The sequence below is a fragment of the Natrix helvetica genome (genome assembly GCF_964273705.1).
Source record: "Natrix helvetica genome assembly, chromosome: Z".
Classification (NCBI taxonomy): Eukaryota; Metazoa; Chordata; class Lepidosauria; order Squamata; family Natricidae; genus Natrix; species Natrix helvetica.
Genome location: NC_138554.1, coordinates 25,774,519 through 25,787,988, shown reverse-complemented (window position 1 = coordinate 25,787,988; position 13,470 = coordinate 25,774,519). Strand labels below are relative to the sequence as shown.

The window sequence follows — 13,470 nt, the reverse complement described above, 5'->3', positions numbered from 1 at the left end:
ATAGTTCCAAGATATTTGGTTGAGGAAGGTTGATGAGAGATGGCAGTTGAAGGGATTAAAATAGTCATTTTATTCCTTCTAGATTTTCATGAACATGCAATGGCTCTTGGAACTGCAACTAAAACAACTGTTTTTAACAGTTTCTGGAATTTATGAGGAAAGGGATGAAGTTGCAATGCAGGGGTGGGGAACCATGGCCTTTTATGACTTTTGGACTTCAACTCCCAGAATTCTTGAGCCAGCCCTGACTGAGGAATTGTGGGGGTTGAAGTCCACAAGTCATAAAAGGGCTACGGTTCCCCACTCTTGTCGTAATGGATGAATAGCAGTCAAGTCACAAATGATGGCAAAGGCTGTGAATGGTGGTAAAAGAATGCCAGCATGGCAAAGCAGTAGCTCAGCAATGGGCCACACATTTCTTTGTGCTGTGAGGGATATGGATTATAACATCATGGTATCCCTAGAGATGGCAGGGCCAACGTTTTTGGGAGATGCAGTATAGGGTTCCTTAACAACTGGAAGATTGGTTTGATTTGGAAGCTGGCTTAGGATTTGAAAGGAAATTGAAATTCAAATTATTTTTACTACCGGTTCTGTGGGCATGGCTTGATGGGCGTGGCACCAAGGAAAGGGTAGTGCAAAATCCCCATTTCCTCCCCACTCTGGGGCCAGCCAGAGGTGGTATTTGCTGTTTCTCCGAACTACTCAAAATTTCCGCTACCGGTTCTCCAGAACCTGTCAGAACCTGCTGAATTTCACCCCTGATTTCATCCCTTCATGGAAAAGGGGGTCCAAAGTTCAGTCCTGCCCAGTCCAGGGGAGACAAAGAGGGTGCTGAGATAGCTCCCCTATCACCCTGGGGGTGAAGCTTACTCATGTTTGCAGTTGTGATAAAGGACTGAAAGGAGAAGAAAACCTTCTGAGGTAAAAATGTGGCACCTGAGCAGTGACTTCTCCCAACCTTCCTTTCTTCCCTCACATCCAGGTGGCCTCTTCCGAAACGACGGTCCCTCGGCGATCCCGCATGAGCGCCCAGGAACAGCTGGACAGGATGCAGCGGCACCAGGAGGCCAAACGGAAATCTGAGGCTGCCCAGCCCTCATCCCTGGGCCACTGGCGAGACTCTCTCAAGCATGGGTCTAGCCGGGTGGGTGTGAAGCCTTGTGGGGAGGGGGAGTGTAGGAGAGCAGCAGGGGTCGGGTGGACACTTGAGTGAAACACCCTGACGCTAAGCGGGAGAGAGGTTCTTTGGCCCAGAGAGGAGCCAAAATACATTGGGTATGAGAAGGAGAGAGTTCTAGAGTTTCTCATGCTGTGGTGGAAGCCAGCCACTTGGGTTTGTTGAGAGGAAGCCCGAAGAAGGTTCCAGAAACTGGGTCTTCAAAGACAGGAGTGAAGGGGGCTACATCCCTCTCTTGGGTGGGATGGGGTGGGGGCTGAGGAAAGGAAAGGTTTCCACCAAGGGTGGTTGTGATTTTTTCGCATTTATCCAGTGAAACCGAAGGATTGTCTTCCAGGCTTTGTAAATCAAAACCAGAAGGAAAGTATGGTGTGCTTAATTTCTAGCTTAGAAACGAGGGGTGCTTTGTCAAGAGCTGGGGCTACATCTCTGTTGCTCACGCCACCTTCCCCTCCCATCGTTTAATCTCTCCTTCAGCCCCTTCCCAATGCCCCCCCTGAGTCATCACCCAAGGAGGGAATGCAAATTGGGGAAGTCAAGCCTCCTCGGTGCCCCCCAACCCCTGAGTGGGAGCGACAGCGAGTAATGCAGCTCTCCTATGCGCTGGCGACCGAGGCTTCGCAGCGGGGAAAACTCCTCACAGGTACTAGGATAGGTCACTGTGTTTGTTTATTTGTCCCAAGCATGTATGTCCTGCCTTTTGATCCCCTGGTTTTTTTTTCTCCCCCAAATAGCTCCATGTTAGGATGGTGATGCACCTAAGTAGGTAAAATCCTGACTCAGATCCCTAATAGGCAAGAGTATCGCCCCCGGAGGCTATGTTTTGGGGTGGTTTTTTTTGCAAAACGTGATCCAAAATGTACAACTCACAGCCTCTTTAATTGCCCATCTCCTCTTTAGTTCTCCCGTTCTGCCTTTTATATGCCTGAAAGTAAATGCCTTGTTCTGACCTGCACTCGCCAAGTAATATAGAGAGTCCTTGACTTATGACTGTAATTGAGCCACACATTTCCCTTTGCTAAGCAAAACCTTTGCTAAGTGAATTTGCCCCATTTTACAACCTTCCTTTCTACAGTGAAGTGAAGGGGATCACATGACCCCAGGACACTGCAGCCGTCATAAATATGAATCAGTCACCAAGTGTTTGTTTTTTGATCATGTGATGATGGGGATGCTGCAACGGTCGTAAGTGTGAAAAACAATCATGTCACTTTTTTCAGTGCCCTTGTAACATTGAACGGTCACTAAATGAACTGTTTTAAGCCGAGAACCACCTCTATACAAGTATTGTTTTATAGTTTCTGGACACTTGTCTACCTTATTCACCCATTTTCCAAGGCATTCCCAGGACATCATCATTGTTTTAGATACAGGCCAAGAGCCTTAAACTTCACATGATTTTCCTTTGTGTTTTATTCGGATATATAGTGTCATAATTTTTATTTTCCTGCCAGCCATTTCCCAACAGATACAGTTAGTTCTCAGTTAACAATGGTAATTGGGACCAGGAACTCCATCACTAAGTGATATAGTTGTAAAGAATGACATCATGTGATTTATGATAGCAGTTCCAGTTCATCAAGGGAATCCTATAATCCTTAGTTGTGATGTCACATCATCCCCATTTTAACCTTCCGTTGGCTTCCCTCATTGACTTTGCTTGTCAGAAGCTGGTAGTGAAGATCACAAATGACCACCACATGGGACACTGCATGGGACATGCAATCATAATTGCAAGCCAATTCCCAAGCATTTGGATCATGCTTATAACAACTATGGCCATGTTGCATGAACACAACTTGAAGACCAGCTGAAAGGGCCTTCATAACTTTGAATGCTGGCTGAATGAATGGTTTTTAACTGAAGACTATTTATTTATACATCAAATTTCTTAATTATTCATCTCCCTTATAGAGGGACTCTATGTTTAAAGACTAAAAACTCTGTGTATAAAGACTTGCCTGGACTTTTTTCTGTGGTCAATCCATTTTCCTATCCAAACTCCTGCACGCAATACAGACCTTGTTAACTGCAGAGGTCATAATAAAACTGTTTTCACTTACATGTTCTTACAAAAAAGTAAAGGCTCCCTTGAGTCAGCTTCTGATGATTACTTGGACAGATCCATGATGTTTTCCTGGCAATGATACAGAAGTAATTCATTCATTCTTCTTTGGAAAGTTTTTACAGCTACCCAGCCTGGCTTATAGCCCTTTCAGTATAGCCTAAGTACTATGTAGGATGCCGCATGGAGTTTTCATTAGTGGGTTCCCCATCTAATGGGTTGGGCCCAGTGCTTTAAAAACAGAAGCAGTAACCCTCTTTAAGCATGCAAAGAATTGAATAAAGACAGATGAATTAACACTGTGAGCAAATACAACTCCATTTAAGCCATGGAGCCCTGAATAGGTACTCCTAGATTTACAACCACAATTGGGTCACGCATTTCTGTTGCCAAGCATCTATACTGAATCATGAGTCATGCTTGATTTTATGACCTGTTTGGATATGTTTGTTAAGTGAATCACTGCAGTTGTTCAGTGAATCATATGGTTCTTAAGCAAATCCAACCCTCCCCTATTTATTTTACTGGTCAGGAACAAATGGTGATCATGTGACTCTGGGGTGCTACAACCACTAGAAATACATTCCAGGTGCCCAGAAGTTGAATTTTGTTCACATGACCGTGGGACTGCTGCTACAAGTCCTAAGTGCAAGGCCTGGTCATAAGTCACTTTTTTCAGTGCCATTCTAACTTCGAAGGGTTACTAAATGGATGGTTGTAGGTCAAGGATTACCTGGATGTTCAAGCCAATGCTACAGAGGCTGCATTGTTGTTCCACTACTCCCTTATCAATGCATGGACCTACCATTTGTTGTTTGTTGAGACTGATTTGCAGATGAAGCCCATCCAAGATGCCAGATGAAAACACATCACTGCTTACATAATATAATAAAAACACAGGCTCGTGCCTGGAACCCCAGGAAGCATTTACAGTAGAGTGGGATTAGTTTAATCCTTTCTGCTTTTTGTCATTTATTTTTGCGCTCTCCTATATGACCAATTAATTGCCTTCAGGACATTTGTAATTAAAGCTATGTGCCAAACTCTTTTTAAAAAAGCCACAAATTTCTCTGTAGCCGGCAAGGAGGGGGCTATCTCTGGATTTCTCTTTTTGTATTTTTTTACAAGAAGCAACACCATGAACGAACATATCAGAAAGCTTTTTCTGCAATACCGTTTCATTCACAGGAGCCCTCTGTGCAGCTTTCTGTGCAGTTTGTTAGAAATGTAAAAATATGGTTTGTAGTTGTCTTCTAGTTGTCACAATCAGTTGACTTTGGCATTTGTGGGCCTTGCAGCCAAGGCTATACTACCTCCTGGAAGATGTGAATGAAGTAGTAGCTGACAATACTGTACTAAGGGCACCTTGTCTGGTAGCCACAATTCAGTATCATTATTCTAGCCAATTGCTCTGTAATTCTCTGGTCATTCCCCCCTTCACTTACTAACCGCAGCTGACTCTGCTTAGCTTCCAGACCAGCCAATGTTGGATAATATTGCCCTCTTACTGAAACTATTGACCATTTTATATATGTCAAGTAATTATAGAGCTTGAGTGATTGATGGATCAAGGTTTTCTAATTTAGTTCATGTCCTTTTCTCCCCAGGAAGGACCAGTTCTCGCTCCTCCCTAGATGATTTGCTTGCCTCAGAAGATGGCTTGAACCATCACTATTTTCCTGGGGATGGCACCTGCATAAAGCTAGACTCTAGCAATACAACAGATGGACACAATCAAACTATTACTCAGAGTCCCAGCTGTAGCACTGACCCTACAGTTGCAAATCAGGTGCCAGCTTCACCCCAAGCAAACAAACCAATGTTAAGTGCCTCAGAAGCTTCTGACTGGTCCTTGCCTTGCCCTTGCGAGGAAAGTTGGTTGCCATCCAAGCTGAAGACTCCACAGCCGACATCCCACCTGTTTGACCCAGCCAGAGAGGAGCCATTCCTACTTGGTGGTCCTCATTGGGAGGAACCTTTGCCTCAGGCAACCAATTGGAATGCATGTTTTTGCAGAACAGACAATTGGGTTCTGCCTCCTGTATGGGACTTAGAGATGTGGGCAGCTGATCAAAAGCTAATCGGCAATCCAAACCTAAACAATGGGAGATGCATCCATTGGAGAGGTGAGCCTCAACAGGTGGCAGCATATTTTGGAGAAATGGCACAGCCTGTTAAGGTCACCTTGATAAAATCAAGTTTTTAGTTTTTAACTGAAGTGGGAAGAAGAGAAGATCTAAAGTGTCATAAAAGAATAGGGGCAAGTCTTGGAGATGGTTGCCTGCTCTAAACCCTACAAATATTCAAAATAAGAACAGATAAAACCTTGGCCTTTTAGATCAGAAACACCGTATCTCCTGCATGTGAACATCTCCAGCATATCATCTGTATTTCCCAATCAAATTTTCTCAGTTACTTTCTCACCAACTCATCTAGTCTAGAAAAACCATGATTTTTTTGTTTAGTTTTTGTTGTTGCTGCAGTCCTAGACGCTCCCAGAAATAAATCATGATGAGTTCCATGGTCTCAGTCTATAGCAGTGTTTCTCAACCTTGGCAGCTTTAAGATACATGGACTTCAAAGTATCTTAAAGTTGCTAAAGTTAAGAAACACTGGTCTATGGATTTATATACTGGATTGGGAAATGGGAGCACTCAATTTCAAATCCATACGTATTCAAGAAGTTTAGTAGTTATGGCAGAGAATGCTCTTACTCCTTGATGTTTAGGAGGTCAAAATCCACCAAGATTGCTTCAGGAAGTGTTTCCCCTTTAAGAAAAAAAAAAAGCTAAGGTATCTGTATAGATGCCTGTTTATAATGGGGAACTCCTAAAAAATAAGGTTACCATACTTAAAGATGTACAAATATTTGATAAATAGATAGACATCAGTGAATATTCCTGACCATTGGTCTCTGCAGATATTCCTATTCGACAAAGCCATTCCAAAGTCATATCATACTGTACATCCTAGTTGGATGATACTAATACTTTCTCCATTTTTTAAAAGATGCAGCTTTAAATCCCACCTTTATTATTTTTATAAATAATTCAACATGGCAAACATAGCGAATACTCTCCCTTCATCCTATTTCCCTTACAATGCTAACTCCAGAAAGTGAGTTGGCCTGAGAGCAAGAGGGATTGGCCCAAAGTCGTCTAGTCGATTTTCATGCCTAAGGTGGGACAGAACTTACCGTCTATTAGTTAATTGTCCCAAAGTCACCCAGCCAGCTTTTATGCTTAAGGTGGGATTAGAACTCGCGTTTCACTTTTGCTTACAACTTTGCAGAGATTCCTGGCTTCAGAGAGATAATTTCTCATTCCATCTTGCAAGCAACTATGTTTCAGCACTGTTGCCATTGTTGAGACATTATTCAATTCCCAGATTGCAATTTTTTGGGGGGGGGACACACCCCCTTTTCATAACAGCAGTTATTTGAGCATTCCTGGGTGTGAACGTAGGAACAGAGAGGGTTTTTTTTTTCCAGCAATTGCTTATATCTTTTAATAATTTGTTTTATTAAGGTTATCTTTTGGGTTGTAAATGTATATCTTTTTTTCTGTAAATAGGGATGGGGTTTCAGAGATAAGGATTATTTTCCTGGGATGCCCTATCAAAATGCAAGCTCTCCTTCTAGATGACTTAAGAAGCAGCTGTACTTGCATAAGAAGAAGAAAACATTGGGAGGAAACCGCCATTAAGATCTCTGAATGGGAGTTTTATCTCCAATTGGAAAGAGAAAGAATAGTTTGATTGTGTGGGGAGAACGATTGGGCAATGGCTGTATTGAAAAAAAACATTTGGATCTGTCCTAGCAAGCACAAGGAATGTTTCTCATGAAAATGGGTGCCTCTTAAAACAAAGGCAGTGATTTATATTTTGAAGGCAACTCAAGACTGGCTGACTTGTTCCCAGTGCAAACAGTCGGTGGCCTGTGCAGGAACATATCCCATAGTTATTGACCAGAATGGACATGTCATTTTGCCTAGAGCTGCAGCAAACAAAGGTAGAGAAGTCAGTAAGGGAATGAACAGGAAAGTGATGAGTAGTGTGGGAAGTAAGAATACACTGAATGGAATTGGAGTGGTTTCAGGGGAAAAAAATGACGTGTGGAAAAGAGCTAGTTAGAAAAGCTGAAGAAGTGATAGGAATTATTGACCCTGATGGACATTTCCTTCCATTTCTGAAATGTAGGAGCCTAAATGAAGGAGTTGCTTACTTGGAAGCTAGCTGGAGAATTAAACAGGGTCACCATAATGTGAGAGCCAGTTTGATGTACTGGTTAAGGCATCAGGATAAGAACCAGAAGTCTGTAAATTGTGGCCCTGCCTTAGCACAAAGCCAACTAGGTGACCTTGGGCCAGTCACTTTCTTTCAGCCCAAACAAAGAGGCAGTGGCAAACTACTTTTTGGGGGGCAAAAACTTGCCAAGAAAACTGCAGGGACTTGTCTAAGCAATCTTCAAGAATCAGATAGGAAGAATATGATGGCTAGGTCACAACATGTGGGCAACCAGTAGAGATTAGCAAAGAAAAGCAGAAATTTTAATTCTTGACTGCCAGCTCATGTTTGTCTAGACTTATCCACCAGCCTTAAAGTCTTTCTAATAGTCCCAACAGATTCAGCAGGGCCTACTCTGCCACAACACCAACATTGCTGAGGTAGATTAGCTGAGAAATTTATACTTGCTTAAAAGATTCTTGTACAGACTTTGATAAGAGGGTTAACGAATAGCACCCAAACCTATCCTGCAGGACAAAAGCTCAAGAATTGAACAAAGCAGCCAAAGATTCCTGTTGTAACAGCTCCTTGCTCTGTTGAGGCACCTGTCTTCCCATGCAGAATTATAATTCCCTTTTAAGAATCAGAATAGTTCTACTGTATTTAAGGAGAATGTGCCAGCTACTGCGGGAACTTCCTCTGACATTTAAACACTAAGCCTTTCCATGTGTTAATTATTCCAATTTGTGTAATCAATAAACATTTTAATGTATCTCTTGAGCCTTTGCCTATTCATTGAGTAATGCTGACAGATTAGGATTTGGAAGCAGCCACCCACTCTGAAGTTGAGTGGGAAAGATTTGAAAAACCAACATCTGAAAATTTGTTCTACATTCCAAATAAGTGAAATCAGTAACGCCAATGCCTAGTAAGGGACTTCCACTTTTAACTTAGCTTCACTGCTTTATGGTCCAAATAATTTGTTTATGTGTTCTTTACAAATTCCCTTTAAAATGTAAATATTCTTTTAATGTACAGTTCTAAGAGAAAGTGTTTCAGAATTACACATCACAGCTACTTCCAAATAATAAATGAGGAATACTTTTCACCCAATTTCTCTTTTACACAATTTCATACACAAGCACACACAAGAAACAAAAGAAATAGGAATAATTGAATCTTGGAGGAATATGATTAGATTCTTAGGAAACACAATGAAACAATGACATTTTGGCCAATTCATTCCATTCTCGTCCCTTGAATTTTTTGGCATTTGCCGTATTTTTCAAAAGAATGTGCTGTCTACAAATTATATAGTCTTTAGACATTAATAATCCAGGAGCAGAGTTCCAGCTATCTCTTTTGGTTACCTAGTTTTACAAGTGGAACAATACTTGAGGAAATGCAACTGAAAAGAGAATGAATTTGCCAAAATGTGGTTCTGCTATTTGGAGAATATTTAAACATATTTTTTCCAGCAGGAATTCAGGATAGCATATCCTGTAGGCATTTGCCTGCCTTTAGAGTTCTGTGAGACAATTCCTATTTACCAAAAGGATTGGAATCATTGTAGAGCAGAGGTGGGCAGTGTATGTGAGTACACAGCTCCATTTGTGAGAGTGCGTCTTCCGCTCATGCATACCAAGTTTTCTGCGCGAGCAAACGGTGCTTGTGCTCATATGCGAAGCTCTATTTGTGTGAGCGGCAAACACTTGCGTGAGCAAAGCTCCACACCAAAGGCTTACAGAAATACATTATGAACTCAGACCCCACAGGCCTCTTGGGCCACCCCCTCCACACCCAGTTCATAATTTGTTTTACAGTGGAGTCTTTTGCAGAATAGCGGGCCACATCGGTAGACAAGATAGGACCAGTCTCTAAATAGTCAATAAGCAAGACTGGCATCTCGGGGATAGGGTCTGCGAGAAGTTCTGGCAACGGGCAGCAACTCAATGTGTCTGCATGTCCCAAAGTGGAGCCAGGTCAGTGAACAAGCCGGTAGGAATAAGCGGATAAGAAAATGGTCCATCTTGTCATTCGCGATGATAGTGACACAGGAGTTGGTCTGTCCCCAGTCAGCAAACCCAAAAGCAGTTTGTGATCGGTAATGAGTTCAAAATCCCACCCATAGAGGTATTCGTGAAATCTTTTTACCCCAGCCACAGCAGCCAAAGCCTCACGGTCCAACTGGCTGTAGTTCCGTTCTGTGGCAAATGGGGTCCTGGAATAAAAAGCTATGTTGGGGGTTCAGTCCCGTTGGGCATGTGGTGGCTGAGGACGGCTCCAACACCAAAAGGTGAAGTGTCGCAGGTCAGTACCAAAGGCAGGGCCTGGCTGTATTGGACGAGGAAGGACTCGGCCGACAGAAATGTTTTAACTGCGGCAAATACGGCAGCTTTGGCTTTTCCCCAGGACCACTTCGCATTCTTTGTTAGGGGGTGGTGTAGGGGTTCAGCAATGGTGGCTTTCTGTTTTAGAAAGATGCTGTAAAAGTTAAGGAGCCCAAGGAACGCCTGCAGCTCAGTTTGATTGCAAGATGTAGGGGCGTCCTGAATAGCTTTAATTTTTTGAGAGGTCGGGTGAATCCCAGAGCCGTTGATGAGGTACCCCAGGAATTCGACCCTTGGCACATTTATTTGACATTTTTCCTTTTTAAGACGGAGGCGTTTCTCTTGAATTCTGGCCAAAACTGTGCGTACTCGTTTCAAAAGTTGCACCTCGTTTGCAGCCGATACCAAGATGTCATTGAAATAGGGGATGACTCCTGGGATCCCCTGCAAAAGCCGTTCCATGAATCTTTGGAACAGTCCAGGGACGATACTAACACCAAATTGCAGGTGGTAGCATTTGAATGCACCCCACAATGGTTTGGGCCTCCGCCATAGCGCCATCTACAGGCAATTGTTGGTATACCTGGGCCATGTCTAATTTCGCGAAAAAATTTTCTGGGCCTAGTGAATGGAGGAGATGCTGTACAATGGGTACAGGGTAAGCGCTTTGTTGTAGTGCCTTATTAATTGTGCATTTTTAATCCGCGCAGATGCGGACTGACCCATCAGATTTGACAGGTGTCACTATAAGGGTCTCCCAGCATGCATGATCGACCGGCTCTAGGATTCCCTGGCCTACGAGCTGGTCAATTTCCCTGTCAATTTTAGGGTGGAGAGCGAAAGGCACTCTCCTGGGTTTTAGCCTGATTGGGGCAATGTTGAGGACCAAATTAAATGATATTGGGGTCCCCACATACTTACCCAGACCGGTGCCAAACATGTCCTCAAATTCCTTAAATATGGCCTCAGCGCAATTGTCCTTCAGAATGTACGGTGTGGGAGTGTTCGTCACAGCGTTGATACCGGTTACCTTGAGGCCCAGGGCTTGGAACCAATCTAGCCCTAGGAGGCTTTGCAAGTTGCCACTGACCACTGTCACTGGGAGTTTTCCGCTGAACTGCTTGAAGTTTATGCGGAACGAGCCTTGGCCCACGATGTGGAATTGGTTCCCCTGGTAATCTCTTAGGCAGATGTCAGGGGTGCGAAGGTGCTGCTTCGTGAGGCTAGGGATAGCCTTCTTCAGGATCGACCAAGGGATAATTGTCAGAGAAGACCCCATGTCTATTTCCATTTTGCATGGAGAGTCCAGTATTAGGACAGTGACTCTCAGCTTTTTTGGCTGCCTGGTGCGGACTTGTCTGATCGATGTGTGGTAGGTGACTCTGTTGTCCCCTTCGGATCATCTTGGGGGCTTCTGCCAGGCTCCTGGGTTGGCCTTCGGCCGGTGGTGTTGCACGTTCCTGGGCTGCCAGGCTGTCTCAGGGAATTTGCTCTGGCACACTTTGGCTATGTGCCCCTCCGTCCACAGCGCTGGCAGGTCATGTCTCTGAAATGGCAACTCAATCTGGAGTGCTCATCACCACAGCTAGCACAGAGTGGGAGATGTTTGAATTTGCGCACCGGCTGGGTGCGGCTACTGTGCATGCAGTAGCTGTCATCTTCTTCCTCCTCAGAACTCTCGGGTTCTGTGGCCTTGCAATGAATGCGGGTGTTCTTTTGTGCTTCTGGGGCCGCGTTCTGGCACTGCAAAATCTCGGTCGATTTGATGGCTGATTCTGATGCCCTGGCTTCGTCCAGGGCGATTTGTAAAGAGAGATTTGACCGTGCCAGCAACCTCCTTTGTAAGCTAATGTCCTGTACGCCACATATTATGCAGTCCAGAATCAGGTCATCCAGGTCCCTGAAATCACAGTATGAGGCAGCCTTGCAGAGTGCTGCCACACAGTCATTTATCGTTTCACCCTCTTTCTGATTCCTGGTATTAAACTCGTGCTGGCGAACGTATTTGGACAGCTTCGGCGCATAGTGGGTTTTGAGCATTTGTTGGAGTGTGGACCAGGCAACCAACTGCAGCAGTGTCAACTCTGACAGGTTCTTTGCCATCTTGAACCCTTCCGGCCACAGTACCCAAGGAACGTGTTCTTTTTCCGGCTGGCTGGTATGCCTGCAAGGTCATTGGCCTCTAGGAAAAAGTCAAAGCAGAGCATATACAACTCCCAGTGCTCGGAGACTGGGTCATACGGAGTCGGTGTGGCGTGCATGGCCATTCCTTTGTTAGCGAGGGCGATTTAAGCTTGCTGTTTGAAAATGGCTGCTTGATGCCGTACTGAGCTCTGGGCTGGATAACTTGCTGGATTTTCTGTGTTCTTTTTAGTTCACCTAGTTGCCTTCCAATCCCATCCTCATCACCAGTGTTAGATCGGACAATGGATAGGCAGACACAGGCTAACAGTGCAACAGCTCTTTATTAACAGCAACAACAAGTGTGAACAATCCAGCAAACACTGGGTCTGGCAGCAGCCCTTTTATAGGGAGCGGTCAGACTCTCAGCCAATAGAATCAAACCTCTGTTCCCGCTGGAACAGAGGACTTGGTGGAAACCATACTTACTATTGTAGATATCTAACACTCCAAGCTCCATTTCTCCATTTCTTCTGTGGCCTGGTAGTGGGCCGTGCGCTGGGGACTCCTGTTGTAGTGAGTCCTACAGCCAGTTTTGCTTCTCTTAACGTTATTTTCACTATACTTTTTGCCATATTTTGAACATCTTATTTTTTTCCTTCTCTCCATCTTTAACAAATATTAAATAAAATATCTACTTGTTCTGGTGTGGGTTTTTTTTTTTTTGCCATTTATTGATAACTTACAATTGTTCACTTATTTTTGCCCATCAATCGTAACTATTTAAATCTTGATAAATAATTTTCAGATCCATATTCCTAATTGCATCATACAATCTATTATTTGCTGCAAAGCATGGTTTGCATACCAAAACACAATTCTTTGAACTCTTGGCTTACAGAGAACATTCCGTTAGAATCTCTTGGTTTCTACCCATCTTATTGCCAGCCTTAAAGTCTCTCTAAAAGTCCCAATTTTCAGTTTTCCAAAAGGCTTTCTTTCTTCACGTGACTTATTTATTTGCAGTTTCACCATCTCACTCTTTTCCAATCTGCTATCTCTTGCAATTGTCTATTCTTTCTGTAAAATATTTGTTTTTCATTTAAATTGCACTAATATCAATCAATACACATGTAATGAAATTAGTGCTTCTGTAACCATAAACAATGAAGAAAGAGGATAGAAATTAGAACAAATTGCAGGGAAAATGAGCATTGAACAGGTGATTTCCTGGACTATAGATTGCAGTTCAAAAATCCTACTTTTGCTGTGATTTTATTTGGTCACTATCAAAGCAAGCTATTCTCTCTGCCTCTCGCCACTGCTGAGTTATTCCCCACCCATCCTGGAGTCAACAAAAAAACAATTTCAGCATGAAGGTTGCTACCCCTACCATTGATCTGCATCTGTTTTTTCTCTTCCCAAGCACTGCAGTAAAATAATCTGATTTTTCTCCAAAATAATGGATGTTCTTAGACAGTGCTGAAATAAAATTATCCCTATTTCTGTTGATAAATTCCAGATTAGTTGGCACCCAACACTTTTGCAGT

The 13,470-nt window shown here is 43.4% G+C and overlaps 1 protein-coding gene across 5 annotated transcripts in view; it reads left to right on the top strand.

Moving 5' to 3' along the window:
* The window catches only part of PLEKHA4 (pleckstrin homology domain containing A4), an 82,102-nt gene extending 73,861 nt beyond the window's left edge, over nucleotides 1-8,241 (top strand). For all 5 annotated transcript variants that reach the window (XM_081970782.1, XM_081970780.1, XM_081970783.1 and 2 more), the window contains 3 exons: nucleotides 986-1,147; nucleotides 1,658-1,823; nucleotides 4,853-8,241. In XM_081970782.1, the coding sequence (XP_081826908.1) occupies nucleotides 986-1,147; nucleotides 1,658-1,823; nucleotides 4,853-5,451 (927 nt within the window). In that variant the 3' untranslated portion in view covers nucleotides 5,452-8,241. The remainder of the gene's footprint in view (nucleotides 1-985; nucleotides 1,148-1,657; nucleotides 1,824-4,852) is intronic.
* Nucleotides 8,242-13,470: the final 5,229 nt, after the last annotated feature.